Source organism: Neoarius graeffei, chromosome 28 (assembly GCF_027579695.1).
Source record: "Neoarius graeffei isolate fNeoGra1 chromosome 28, fNeoGra1.pri, whole genome shotgun sequence".
In the NCBI taxonomy this organism is placed as follows: Eukaryota; Metazoa; Chordata; class Actinopteri; order Siluriformes; family Ariidae; genus Neoarius; species Neoarius graeffei.
The window spans coordinates 7,326,091-7,338,935 of NC_083596.1; the positions used below are offsets into that span (position 1 = coordinate 7,326,091).

Here is a 12,845-nt window from a genome sequence, read left to right on the forward strand (position 1 = left end):
CACACACACACACACACACACACACACACACACACACACACACTCTCACAATGAGCATTAAAGCAATAAAATACACCAAATGTAGTCTAGGCATGTTTGGTGTCTGAAACCTAATGTCGCTCACAAATAAAGGAACCTTATAGCCACTCATTTAGCATCGTCCAAACCACACGCTTAAATCATCACGTTCTCTCAACGGTCTGTTATCGCAAAAATGGACAAAAGCAGCCATCTTGAAAAAGCTTGAATCACTCACTCACTCACTCTCTCACCAAACACGATAAAGGGGGAAAAAGCTGCACATTCAACTTGTGAGTCAGGTCTGAGTCAGCTGATCACGCAGAATGCGGCATCTGGAGACGCATTTTCAACCGGAGTGGTTCTTGTGAAGGCAGCGTACGTGAATCCTTCACTATCCTACATCGCCCAGTCAGTCTGAGAGTAAAACCAAACTGCTACTAATCCATTCCAAGTTCTCGCCGCCTGTTTCCGCCATCTCCAAAGTACAAAACTGGAGGCTCAGAAATCTCACCGACACCTGAAAGGAGAACTGAAGTCATTTTTAAACTTGCTTTATTTCTTAATTAGCGTTAGTGGTGTCGTAGTTAGCGCTGTCGTCTCACAGCAAGAAGGTCTGGGTTCGAGCCCCGTGGCCGGCGAGGGCCTTTCTGTGTGGAGTTTGCATGTTCTCCCCGTGTCCGCGTGGGTTTCCTCCGGGTGCTCCGGTTTCCCCCACAGTCCAAAGACATGCAGGTTAGGTTAACTGGTGACTCTAAATTGAGCGTAGGTGTGAATGTGAGTGTGAATGGTTGTCTGTGTCTATGTGTCAGCCCTGTGATGACCTGGCGACTTGTCCAGGGTGTACCCCGCCTTTCGCCCGTAGTCAGCTGGGATAGGCTCCAGCTTGCCTGCGACCCTGTAGAACAGGATAAAGCGGCTACAGATAATGAGATGAGATGAGATATAAAGTCTACAGACACATTCAACGGTATCAACATTCTGGCAGGAATTATGGTGATAAAGAACAGGGAAGTCATGGCCTAATGGGTAGAGAAACAGCTTTGGGATGAAAAGGTTGCTGGTTTAATTCCCTGGACGAGCAGGAATGGCCGAAGTGCCCTTTATCACCATAATTTCTCTCCTTTTAGTTATGCGGTCATAGTTAGTTGCTGGAGTCCCTGCTTGTAAAATTTGCTCTTTTAGTATTTGTCCAAGGCGGCACGGTGGTGTCGTGGTTAGCGCTGTCGCCTCACAGCAAGAAGGTCCAGGTTTGAGCCCCGTGGCCGGCGAGGGCCTTTCTGTGTGGAGTTTGCATGTTCTCCCCGTGTCCGCGTGGGTTTCCTCCGGGTGCTTCGGTTTCCCCCACAGTCCAAAGACATGCAGGTTAGGTTAACTGGTGACTCTAAATTGACCGTAGGTGTGAATGTGAGTGTGAATGGTTGTCTGTGTCTATGTGTCAGCCCTGTGATGATCTGGCGACTTGTCCAGGGTGTACCCCGCCTTTCGCCCGTAGTCAGCTGGGATAGGCTCCAGCTTGCCTGCGACCCTGTAGAACAGGATAAAGCGGCTACAGATAATGAGATGAGATGAGATATAAAGTCTACAGACACATTCAACGGTATCAACATTCTGGCAGGAATTATGGTGATAAAGAACAGGGAAGTCATGGCCTAATGGGTAGAGAAACAGCTTTGGGATGAAAAGGTTGCTGGTTTAATTCCCTGGACGAGCAGGAATGGCCGAAGTGCCCTTTATCACCATAATTTCTCTCCTTTTAGTTATGCGGTCATAGTTAGTTGCTGGAGTCCCTGCTTGTAAAATTTGCTCTTTTAGTATTTGTCCAAGGCGGCACGGTGGTGTCGTGGTTAGCGCTGTCGCCTCACAGCAAGAAGGTCCAGGTTTGAGCCCCGTGGCCGGCGAGGGCCTTTCTGTGTGGAGTTTGCATGTTCTCCCCGTGTCCGCGTGGGTTTCCTCCGGGTGCTCCGGTTTCCCCCACAGTCCAAAGACATGCAGGTTAGGTTAACTGGTGACTCTAAATTGACCGTAGGTGTGAATGTGAGTGTGAATGGTTGTCTGTGTCTATGTGTCAGCCCTGTGATGATCTGGCGACTTGTCCAGGGTGTACCCCGCCTTTCGCCCGTAGTCAGCTGGGATAGGCTCCAGCTTGCCTGCGACCCTGTAGAACAGGATAAAGCGGCTACAGATAATGAGATGAGATGAGATTCAATTACGTTTTCGGTTTTAGTACCCTTATATCGTGACTCGTATTGGCAACTAATCGCAATTAAATATTATACTTATCGGCCTATTCGGGTTTTAGCCGTGTTGAATTTAGTTCGTTTGGTCCACGGCAGGCGTCGCTTATCTGCGCGATCTTCACGAGACTTGTGCAAGACTTCGCAACATGACGTGTCAGCCAGGTGTCAGTGCCGCCATTTTGAAAACTGTTTTCCAAACGAAATATTGTACGAAAACGAGTTTAAATGACGATTACTGCCGACTTTTTTCAAACTTTCCTGATTGCTATCAAAACAAACAAAACTTCCGGCTTGATTACAGAGGGCGTGCGCGTCTTTTGACAACCCCTGTGTCCGAAATCGCTCCCTACTCACTATATAGTGAGGACGCCATTTTGCAGTGCTGTCCAAAACCTGAGTGAGGATTATTTACACCCTATATAGTGCACTCAAATGCATCACGAAAAGTAGTGTACAACCGATGGTCGCTAACCAAAGCGATATATCCCATCATGCACTGCAGTCGCGCTGAAAGAAATCAAATTAAAAGTCTCAAATTTGATTTAATAAAAGTCAGCGGCAAAGAAGAAAGTATTCAGCCTTGATTTAAAAGAACTGAAAGCTGCAGGGACTTTGTATTGATTAATGTGGGAAATGCGCTCAGTATAATATGGATTTATCACAGAAACATACGCATGTATTTATTATTTTGAAAACCCACCAGCCGACTGATCTGGCACGTTTTAATTGTGCGACAGTAATGACGCAAATACCAGCGCGACGGACTAGTGTCCGAAAATGTTTTTTCATTTTACCAATGAGCTCACTATATAGTCCTCTATACAGTAATTCCCTATATAGTGAGTAGTGAACGAATGAGCGATTTTGGACACAGGGTTGGCCACTTTGATTTCCGCTGTACGTTTTACTTCCGTCCTACGATGTCTCGCACAGGTCTCAACGAATCTCGTTTACGGCCATTGCTTTGACATACGGACTGATATATTACAGAGCATATTTCAAACACTCAACTTGCTATAGCAGCGACAAAATAGCGATCAAAAATGCATTCTGATATTTAATAAAATGAGAAATAGAATTTTGATTAAAAAATTTGCCTTCAGTTCTCCTTGAAGCTCATAATCTTGGTGAATTGTTTGACCATTACTTGTGCTACATGCAACAGACGAACAATTGCTGCCAGTCCTCCTTCATGGCTCTAAAGGCCTGATCCCACAATACCGATAACTATAACTACAACCATCGAAATCTGATCAATCCTGTAGGAGAAGTAGCGATTTTTTGTACCGTAAATCGTAGACGGACGACGCGTGATCGCATAAGCTCATCCGGCCAAATGGGCTAAATAAGGCAGTCGCTCGATGAGAGATCTCTACTTTCTTATTTATGCTGCGTGTTTTAAAGTCTCATCTCATCTCATCATCTCTAGCCGCTTTATCCTGTTCTACAGGGTCTTAGGCAAGCTGGAGCCTATCCCAGCTGACTACGGGCGAAAGGCGGGGTACACCCTGGACAAGTCGCCAGGTCATCACAGGGCTGACACATAGACACAGACAACCATTCACACTCACATTCACACCTACGCTCAATTTAGAGTCACCAGTTAACCTAACCTGCATGTCTTTGGACTGTGGGGGAAACCGGAGCACCCGGAGGAAACCCACGCGGACACGGGGAGAACATGCAAACTCCACACAGAAAGGCTCTCGCCGGCCACGGGGCTCGAACCCGGACCTTCTTGCTGTGAGGCGACAGCGCTAACCACTACACCACCGTGCCGCCCTTGTTTTAAAGTCTTCATTTGGAATTTTCATTTCATTTAACTCGCGCAAACGCAATTACTCCATACAACGATAACACAACAGCTAGCGGACAGCGTTCAGTTTCATTTCACCCGTGATAAATCACGAGAAACGGTGAAGCCTTTCCGAAGCAGTGTGTGCTAATATTAACGAACAGCTCAAGGTTAAAATCGAGTGTGGTTACGGTGAGGAATTTAGCACTCTGTGCTGCTTGTATTGTGAACGTCAATGACAAAACTCGTAAGGAATTCACCAAGCTCGGCTCTTATCACATTCCTTCGATTAGCTTATAGATGTGCAAAATAAAAACCTCATATCCTCCTACTCAATATACACTGGGCTCAGCAGTGATATTACACACACACACACACACACACACACACACAATGATAATAAAGCTGTATATATATTCCATTCACACTACTCGGAGTGAGCACTGAGCACCTCACCTGGCTGTGGCATCATGGGAGTGTAGACTTTGGGCTCGATGGTGCCCATGGGTGGGGGCAGGAGGGGGTTTGTGAAGCTCCGTAGAGGGTGTGTGGGTCTTACACACGCTGTGGGAATGGAGCGGCTCGGCATCTCTTCTACCCCTGACGCTTCGGGCTGGACGGTGGGGATCAGAGACGCCTGAGGCTGGGGGGTCTCTGTGGTTATGGCTGTGCAAAATGAACACGCGCACACACAGCTATTGACCATAGATTTCCATTAGCATAACCAGTCACCTCTGTTTTTCTATAATTGTATATTCACTATGAAGTATCAAGTACATAAATATGCAAAACACAAGTCTGTCCAATTGTACTGTCTAATTTCGCATCGCCTCTGGTTGTATTTCATTCTATATTACACATATTGATTAACAAAGTGGGCCTTAGAGTGATTTAACAAACATGGCCATCTGTGAAACGGTAAAAAAAAAAAAAGCTAGAGAGAGACTGACATCGCTAATGAGAGGGAAATATCTGCTCGAGAAAGTAATCGAATGTAAATGGTGTAAAAAAGATAATTCAAAGTCATGGGAATGAAAAGAAAAAGAGATTCAGGGCATAGGATTAAAAATGAAAAAGGCTTGTTAAAGTGTAAGAGGAGAGCGGATGAGCGCTGGAGATTGACACCGCGTGACTGACACGGGCTGTTCAGTAGCGCAACTGATCACACTGAGGAAGAAAGAGAAGGGGAAAAAAAAAGGCAGAGGATGTTTCGAGTACCTGCGGCGTAGCCTCGGTCCACAGTGAGCGTGGAAAAGGGCATCGGCCTGAGGGTGAATTTCGAGTGAGGGGTGTAGCCACATGTGGGGGATGGCAGGATGCCCGGGTACTGACTGCTCTCCAGCGTGGGAACCGGAATGGCACTGACCACCGCTGCGGATACAAACAGAAGGAGACAGTTAGCATAGAAATTAGCGAACTCTGTGTGCAGGGAAATATTAAAATATTACCATACATCACTGGATCGGTTCATATCCTGAGTCTAGCTGAGAATTAAATTTCGAAGCCTGAGCTGATTCACGAGTCATAAGGTGTGAAGTCGGAGTTGATTCATGAATCAAAATTTGAAATCAAAGCACTATTCATAAGCATTGAATTCTGGGCTGATTGATGAATCGTGAGTTTTGAATTGTGACTCTTGTTGTAAGGTTTGAAGTCTTTTTGCGAGCTTTAAATTGTGATCTAATTGGTATTATATTATATGGACACGAGTGTCTCATCTCATCTCATCTCATTATCTCTAGCCGCTTTATCCTGTTCTACAGGGTCGCAGGCAAGCTGGAGCCTATCCCAGCTGACTACGGGCGAAAGGCGGGGTACACCCTGGACAAGTCGCCAGGTCATCACAGGGCTGACACATAGACACAGACAACCATTCACACTCACATTCACACCTACGGTCAATTTAGAGTCACCAGTTAACCTAACCTGCATGTCTTTGGACTGTGGGGGAAACCAGAGCACCCGGAGGAAACCCACGCGGACACGGGGAGAACATGCAAACTCCGCACAGAAAGGCCCTCATCGGCCACGGGGCTCGAACCCGGACCTTCTTGCTGTGAGGCGACAGCGCTAACCTCTACACCACCATGCCGCCCGGACACGAGTGTTTTACTGGGAAATACACCACTTGTATTTTTCATACGGAGGACATCCGGGACCTTGAGTAGCAACATATTTTCCAATATCTTCACTGGTGAGAATCGATGAATTGTTTTGATAAATTTGGGGACTTTTTGTTTGTGAATGTGTCGATATAATAAAAAGAAAATCACACGTTGGCTTGAAGGTATGAAGTTTATCTTCTCGTGTTGAAAAACTCGCATTTTTCAGATGAAGTATGTCACGGATCTGAGCGACATATTTAAATAATATTGGCTGGAGTTGAGTGGTATATCAGATATATTCCATTCAGCTAGCATAATATTGAACGAGTTGAAGATGAGTAGCTGAATGGAACATATCTGATAGACCACGAAAAAAGGCCAACCAATATTATTATTATTATTATTATTATTATTATACATACACACATACTTCATATCATCATACTCGAAGGCCAACGCTAGCGTACCTGCGACTTGGTGCTGTTAGCACGGCAGTCCAGTTCCCTTCCAGCTGGTGTAGCATTTAGCAGTAGTGTTAGCAAAGGCTAACGCTAGCACAGTCAAGCCGGTACTATCAAGCGCAAGTAGCACAGCCTAACAACCGAGAAACTAAGGCCCTGTCCACACGGCAACGGATTCAGGTGAATCTGATAAAATTGTTTATCGTTTCGGCCTGGCGTCCACACGGCACCGGCGTTTTGGGTGCCCCAAAACGAAATCTTTTGAGAACGGGTTCCAGAGTGAAAAAATCTGGCAACGGCGCCGTTGCGAAGTCGTCTGGATGAGTAGAATGGATTTGTTTACGATGACATCACAACCACATGACTGTCAGTGCTTCACACCGGGTAGAAGTGTAACGAACTCGATGCGAGTTGTCAACAAATCCTATAACTTGGTTCATGAAACGCGCTTACAAAATATTTTCACTGTGAATATTTATTGTGTAATGGTGCAAAGTGAGAGAGAGAGAGAGAGAGAGAGTGAGAGAATAGCCCTTAGGGCAGAGTCTTTAGTCCAAACACTGTGGAAGTACTGAGTATAACCAAACCGTGCACCGCCCGTGCGCTTTCCAAAAACAAAAACAATCCCGCCAGCAAACATAGGAAAAAAAAAAAAAAAAGAGCGATCTCACCTCTTCAGATGTTGGTTTAAGTCCGACAATACATTCCTCAAAAAGGGCGTAGAAGAACAAAGTAATCCATCACCGTGTAGCATTCAATTTATTCCGGACCATTAAAGAATTCTGGAGGATATCAGAATGTTGGCGTACCGGCTTCCATCTACCCCCATTCATTCCTCTTTCCACGTCTTTCGTTTTACGCTACTGATTAATAATCAAAACTTTATGTGGCTAATGCTACAGAAGAAGGGGTTTATGCGCATGTGTCTACTTCTTCTATTGCTCTGGTGTCTCCGATGGGACCGTCTTACAGCGCACGTAGAGGTGTGGCATGTGTATTGCATCGTTTTCAGCAAGCGTTGCGTTGCCATATGTACCTGATATTTTACTGATCTGTTACCCATGTGGACGCGATATTTAAAAAAAAAAAAAATCTCATTGCTGTTGTCATGTGGATGTAGCCTAAGATTTCTGTCTCCAGACTCTTCTTCCACGCTCACTTGGTACAGTATTTTTCACTCAGACTTAAGTATTCATTTCCTTGTGTAATTTACTGAGTTACTTTTAAAGTCAACATCATCAGCTACACACAACGGAACGACCTGGCAGCCAAAATTCTCTCAAAATCTTCCGTATTTAACGAAGCGAACCTGGCGGCCATGCCTGTTTACAAATTGTTCCAGTCGCTCGCTAGCATGGAAGTTTTACGTCTCCGATGTGTGACATCATGTCTTGACAACCATGCAATATCATAAACCATATTCAACGCTCATTCTCCATTGGGTAGAGTGACGTAATACATGTAGGATAAGCGATATGCTAACAATATTGCATGCTATCAAACCAAATGAATGAAACCCGCTAGAAGGGAATAGAACACGTGTTTTTATTCCATTGAAAACGTGTCCTGTGTGTATAATAATTCCTGATATTTCACTCCGATGAGGTCACTCTCAGTGTTTTCCCGTTGACTAGACACGCGTTATCAAAATGGTGAACTGGTTCAAAATTAAAATTCTTTTGATTAGCTTGCTTTTTTTTGTGTGTGTGGATGTGTCCATGTAATTATAAAGAACATTACAGGGTGGTGCGAAGATATGAAGTTTATTTTCTCATGTTGAAAAATATATCACTTGTTTGCTACGTTCACTCGTGATGTACACATTCACCACTTGAAGATAAACTTCTCTCTCATATATATATATATAAAATTCCTCTTAAAATGTAATATTGGGTTGGGAGAGTTATCATACTCCTTCATTTTGTAATAATAATAATAATAATCAGTTCAATTTATATAGCGCCTTTCTTACACCCAAGGTCACTTTACAATTACGGGAGAAAAAAAAAAAATCCACCAAAAGAGGGTCAGGATGTCATTCCAATGGTGTAGCTACCACAGTCCGACCAAAAGGCACACGAAGATGAGTCCCACACCGCCTGCACAGCCGCCAGGCAACATCGCTCGGAACACAGCACCATAGATCCACAAACTGAGCACAGAAGTACCGTCACACAAAGCGCCGGTAATGTCCCAAACCACCTGCATAGCCACCGTGATGCCACCAGGCCAAGCACAAAAGCACCGCCACACAGAGCGCTAGACAACCATGATATTAAAAGAGCAACGAGCTCACTGCAGTCCATAGCAAGGAGCACAGGCATCGCCCATGGCGGCCCAAGGCCTAGACGGAACCGACACCCAAAACTGGGTCTGGAGCTACACCCCAACCGGCAGACAAAATATTCAAACAAAGAACAAACATCAAACTACACAAACACAAAAAAAGAAAAATAAAAAGCTCTGGTGAGAAGCGGCAGCCAGAATGCGCACAGCGTACTCTCAACCGGAAACGGAGTTTACATACTCTGCTGCGGCGGCACGGTGGTGTAGTGGTTAGCGCTGTCGCCTCACAGCAAGAAGGTCCGGGTTCGAGCCCCGTGGCCGGCGAGGGCCTTTCTGTGCGGAGTTTGCATGTTCTCCCCGTGTCCGCGTGGGTTTCCTCCGGGTGCTCCGGTTTCCCCCACAGTCCAAAGACATGCAGGTTAGGTTAACTGGTGACTCTAAATTGAGCGTAGGTGTGAATGTGAGTGTGAATGGTTGTCTGTGTCTATGTGTCAGCCCTGTGATGACCTGGCGACTTGTCCAGGGTGTACCCCGCCTTTCGCCCGTAGTCAGCTGGGATAGGCTCCAGCTTGCCTGCGACCCTGTAGAAGGATAAAGCGACTAGAGATAATGAGATGAGATGAGATGAGATACTCTACTGCCTATAATTCAAACAAATCCTTTGTCTGCGTTCCTAAACATCTGTAATACAGAGAATAAAAGTGATTAAATGAGAAGTAAGCACCTAAATACAGAAACCCAGGATACAGTATGCGTTCCTGGTCAGAGTCTCTTCAGGTACGTGCTACTACGCTGTTAGTATTTCCTCCATCAGTGACCTTGAGATGAAAGGCAGAAGTGTCTGAAATGCTAAGTGTGGAGAGATCGCTATCTCTTAAACTGCCTGACACCTGAGGGTCTTTTTAAATCTTTATTTCTGAAGACTCAGAAGAAGCATCCTTTTACGTTTACTGTGTGTGTGTGTGTGTGTGTGTGTGTGTGTGCGCGCGCGTTCACATGCTTATATTCATTCACTGCACCTTCTCCCCGACCTGTTCAGTGCAGAAGCCAATTATTTTATGCCCCGATAACCCAGAAGCACAGAAAAACTTCACCCCCCCCCCCCGATGTTATCGTGAAATAATACTGAATCATTTCCTGAGGCTCAGAATTGTGCCTTTTACTCCCAATAGCTCCATAACTGATCAATCCTTTTGCTCTCACCTGCTAACTCTGATGATCTTAAACTTCGTCTTATTACCGGTACGTCTGCGTGTACTGAAGTCTTCCTAAATCGGATTAAAACTATATTCCTGCTAAAGACAGGGTCTCTGATGGGAAACGATTCATGATGTCTTCGAATACACCAACCAGCAATGTATAACTTGTTAACGTTATTCAGCAATCCGGACAGAAAGTAAGGCAAGTTTATTTATATAGCGCATTTCATACACAGTGGCAGTTCGATGTGCTTTACAGGGGTAAAGGCAAAACAGTAAACAATAGAAAATAAAATTACATAAAATAAAGGGGTAAGAAGAGAGAAAATAAATAAGAAGAATTAAACAATAGTAGAAATAAAATAATAAAATGAAGTAAAAGTTCAGTAAAAAACAGCAGAATAAAATGGAATAATGCCACCCTAATCATATTGTCATTTTAATTTTATCCACGCGTCATTTTATTTGTCATATTTTGTCTGCTGGGGCGGCACGGTGGTGTAGTGGTTAGTGCTGTCACCTCACAGCAAGAAGGTCCGGGTTCGAGCCCCGTGGCCGGCGAGGGCCTTTCTGTGCGGAGTTTGCATGTTCTCCCCGTGTCCGCGTGGGTTTCCTCCGGGTGCTCCGGTTTCCCCCACAGTCCAAAGACATGCAGGTTAGGTTAACTGGTGGCTCTAAATTGAGCGTAGGTGTGAATGTGAGTGTGAATGGTTGTCTGTGTCTATGTGTCAGCCCTGTGATGACCTGGCGACTTGTCCAGGGTGTACCCCGCCTTTCGCCCGTAGTCAGCTGGGATAGGCTCCAGCTTGCCTGCGACCCTGTAGAACAGGGTAAAGCGGCTAGAGATAATGAGATGAGATTTTGTCTGCTGCCTTTTTTTTTTTAATTAATTTATTTTTTTTCTTTTACTTTGTTACTGGCAACAGGCCTGCCATTGTATATTGTACATAATATGCTTTTTTTTTCTTTCCCACCCATTTTTGTGATTTTATTTTATTATTTTTTTAATTTTCTTGCTCTTTTAATGTACCGCTCTTCGCCCTTCTAATTGCCCTTCGGGGATAAATAAAGTTTTGTCTAAGTCTTAAAGTTAAGTAAAAGTTTAAAACATGCAAAGACTGTAAAAGTTAAGTAAAGTTTAAAACGTGTAAAGATGATGATATTTATCAGTTAGCAGAAAGCATCTGAGAGCAGTTTGGTCTTTAGTCTAGATTTTAAGCTGCCAACAGCAGGAGCATTTTTGATGTCCTCTGGGAGTTGGTTCCATAGCTGCACTGCATAGTAGCTAAAAGCTGCTTCACCACATTTGTACCCTGTCCACACTAGGGATTTTGTACCGATATGATACTACTTTCGTACCGCAACACCTGTCCACACTAGCAACTATACCGGTACTGTAGCGGTATAACTGTATCGGTACGAAACCCACAAATGTATGGGTTTTGTACCGGTACAGTATCGGTACTGTAGCGCTTCGCTGTAGTGTGGACAGATGAAGCGGCTCTGTATCGATACAAATAAATATAATGCGCAAGCGCAATGGACCATTCCTACGTCTTCCGGGTTATTCATACAATACAATACGCACGTGCTTTCCAGCTGTAAATAAAACGTCAAAATGGCTCAAAACGACCGTGGAGCTACATGGAGCAAAAAAAGGGGGGAGAAAGGGAGAGAGGGAGGGAGAGGGAGGGAGGGAGGGGGGGAGAGAGGGAGGGGGAAAGAGGGAGGAAGAAAGGAGGAAGAGGGGAAAAGGGAGAGAAAGGGAGGGGAAGAGAAGGAAAGAGGTAGAAAGTGAGGGGAAGAGAAGGGAAGAGGGAGAAAGTGAGGGGAAGAGGGAGAAAGTGAGGGGAAGAGAAGGGAAGAGGGAGAAAGTGAGGGGAAGAGAAGGGAAGAGGGAGAAAGTGAGGGGAAGAGGGAGAAAGTGAGGGGAAGAGAAGGGAAGAGGGAGAAAGTGAGGGGAAGAGAAGGGAAGAGGGAGAAAGTGAGGGGAAGAGAAGGAAAGAGGGAGAAAGGGAGGGGAAGAGAAGGGAAGAGGGAGAAAGTGAGGGGAAGAGAAGGGAAGAGGGAGAAAGTGAGGGGAAGAGGGAGAAAGTGAGGGGAAGAGAAGGGAAGAGGGAGAAAGTGAGGGGAAGAGAAGGGAAGAGGGAGAAAGTGAGGGGAAGAGGGAGAAAGTGAGGGGAAGAGAAGGGAAGAGGGAGAAAGTGAGGGGAAGAGAAGGGAAGAGGGAGAAAGTGAGGGGAAGAGAAGGAAAGAGGGAGAAAGGGAGGGGAAGAGAAGGGAAGAGGGAGAAAGTGAGGGGGGAGAAAGGGAGATTCGTTTTCTTTGTTTCTTTCTCAACTGCCTCGCGCGTTTTATACGATTCGACTGAATAAATGACCACCAGAAATACAGACTGTACATTGACAACAAAAAGCACACACACGTTGTTTCATCCGCCATATTCTCGGAAGGAAGTTACTCGGTAACCACGGAAACATTTCGCGCACACACATTTCAACTTCCGTGAAAGAAAACCGCAAACATTTCTCGCTAGTGTGGACAGATGCACTAAACTGTACCGGTATACTTTGTATCGATACAGTTATACCACTTTCGTACCGGTATAAGTGTGAACACAGCATTTGTTTTAACAACAGGTTTTACCAGTAAATTTTTCTGCTGCGATCTGGTAGATCTGATTGGGTTAGACCGCTGCAACATATCAGAGAGGTAATTGGACCCTGTACCATTTAGAGATT

The 12,845-nt window shown here is 45.1% G+C and overlaps 1 protein-coding gene across 1 annotated transcript in view; it reads right to left on the reverse strand.

The window, feature by feature from the left end:
* The window catches only part of dcc (DCC netrin 1 receptor), a 638,603-nt gene that overhangs the window by 41,434 nt on the left and 584,324 nt on the right, over positions 1-12,845 (reverse strand). Inside the window, exons 26-27 of the mRNA XM_060912655.1 lie at positions 5,272-5,424; positions 4,510-4,719 (exon numbers count right to left, since the gene is read on the reverse strand). Of these exons, the coding sequence (XP_060768638.1) occupies positions 4,510-4,719; positions 5,272-5,424 (363 nt within the window). The remainder of the gene's footprint in view (positions 1-4,509; positions 4,720-5,271; positions 5,425-12,845) is intronic.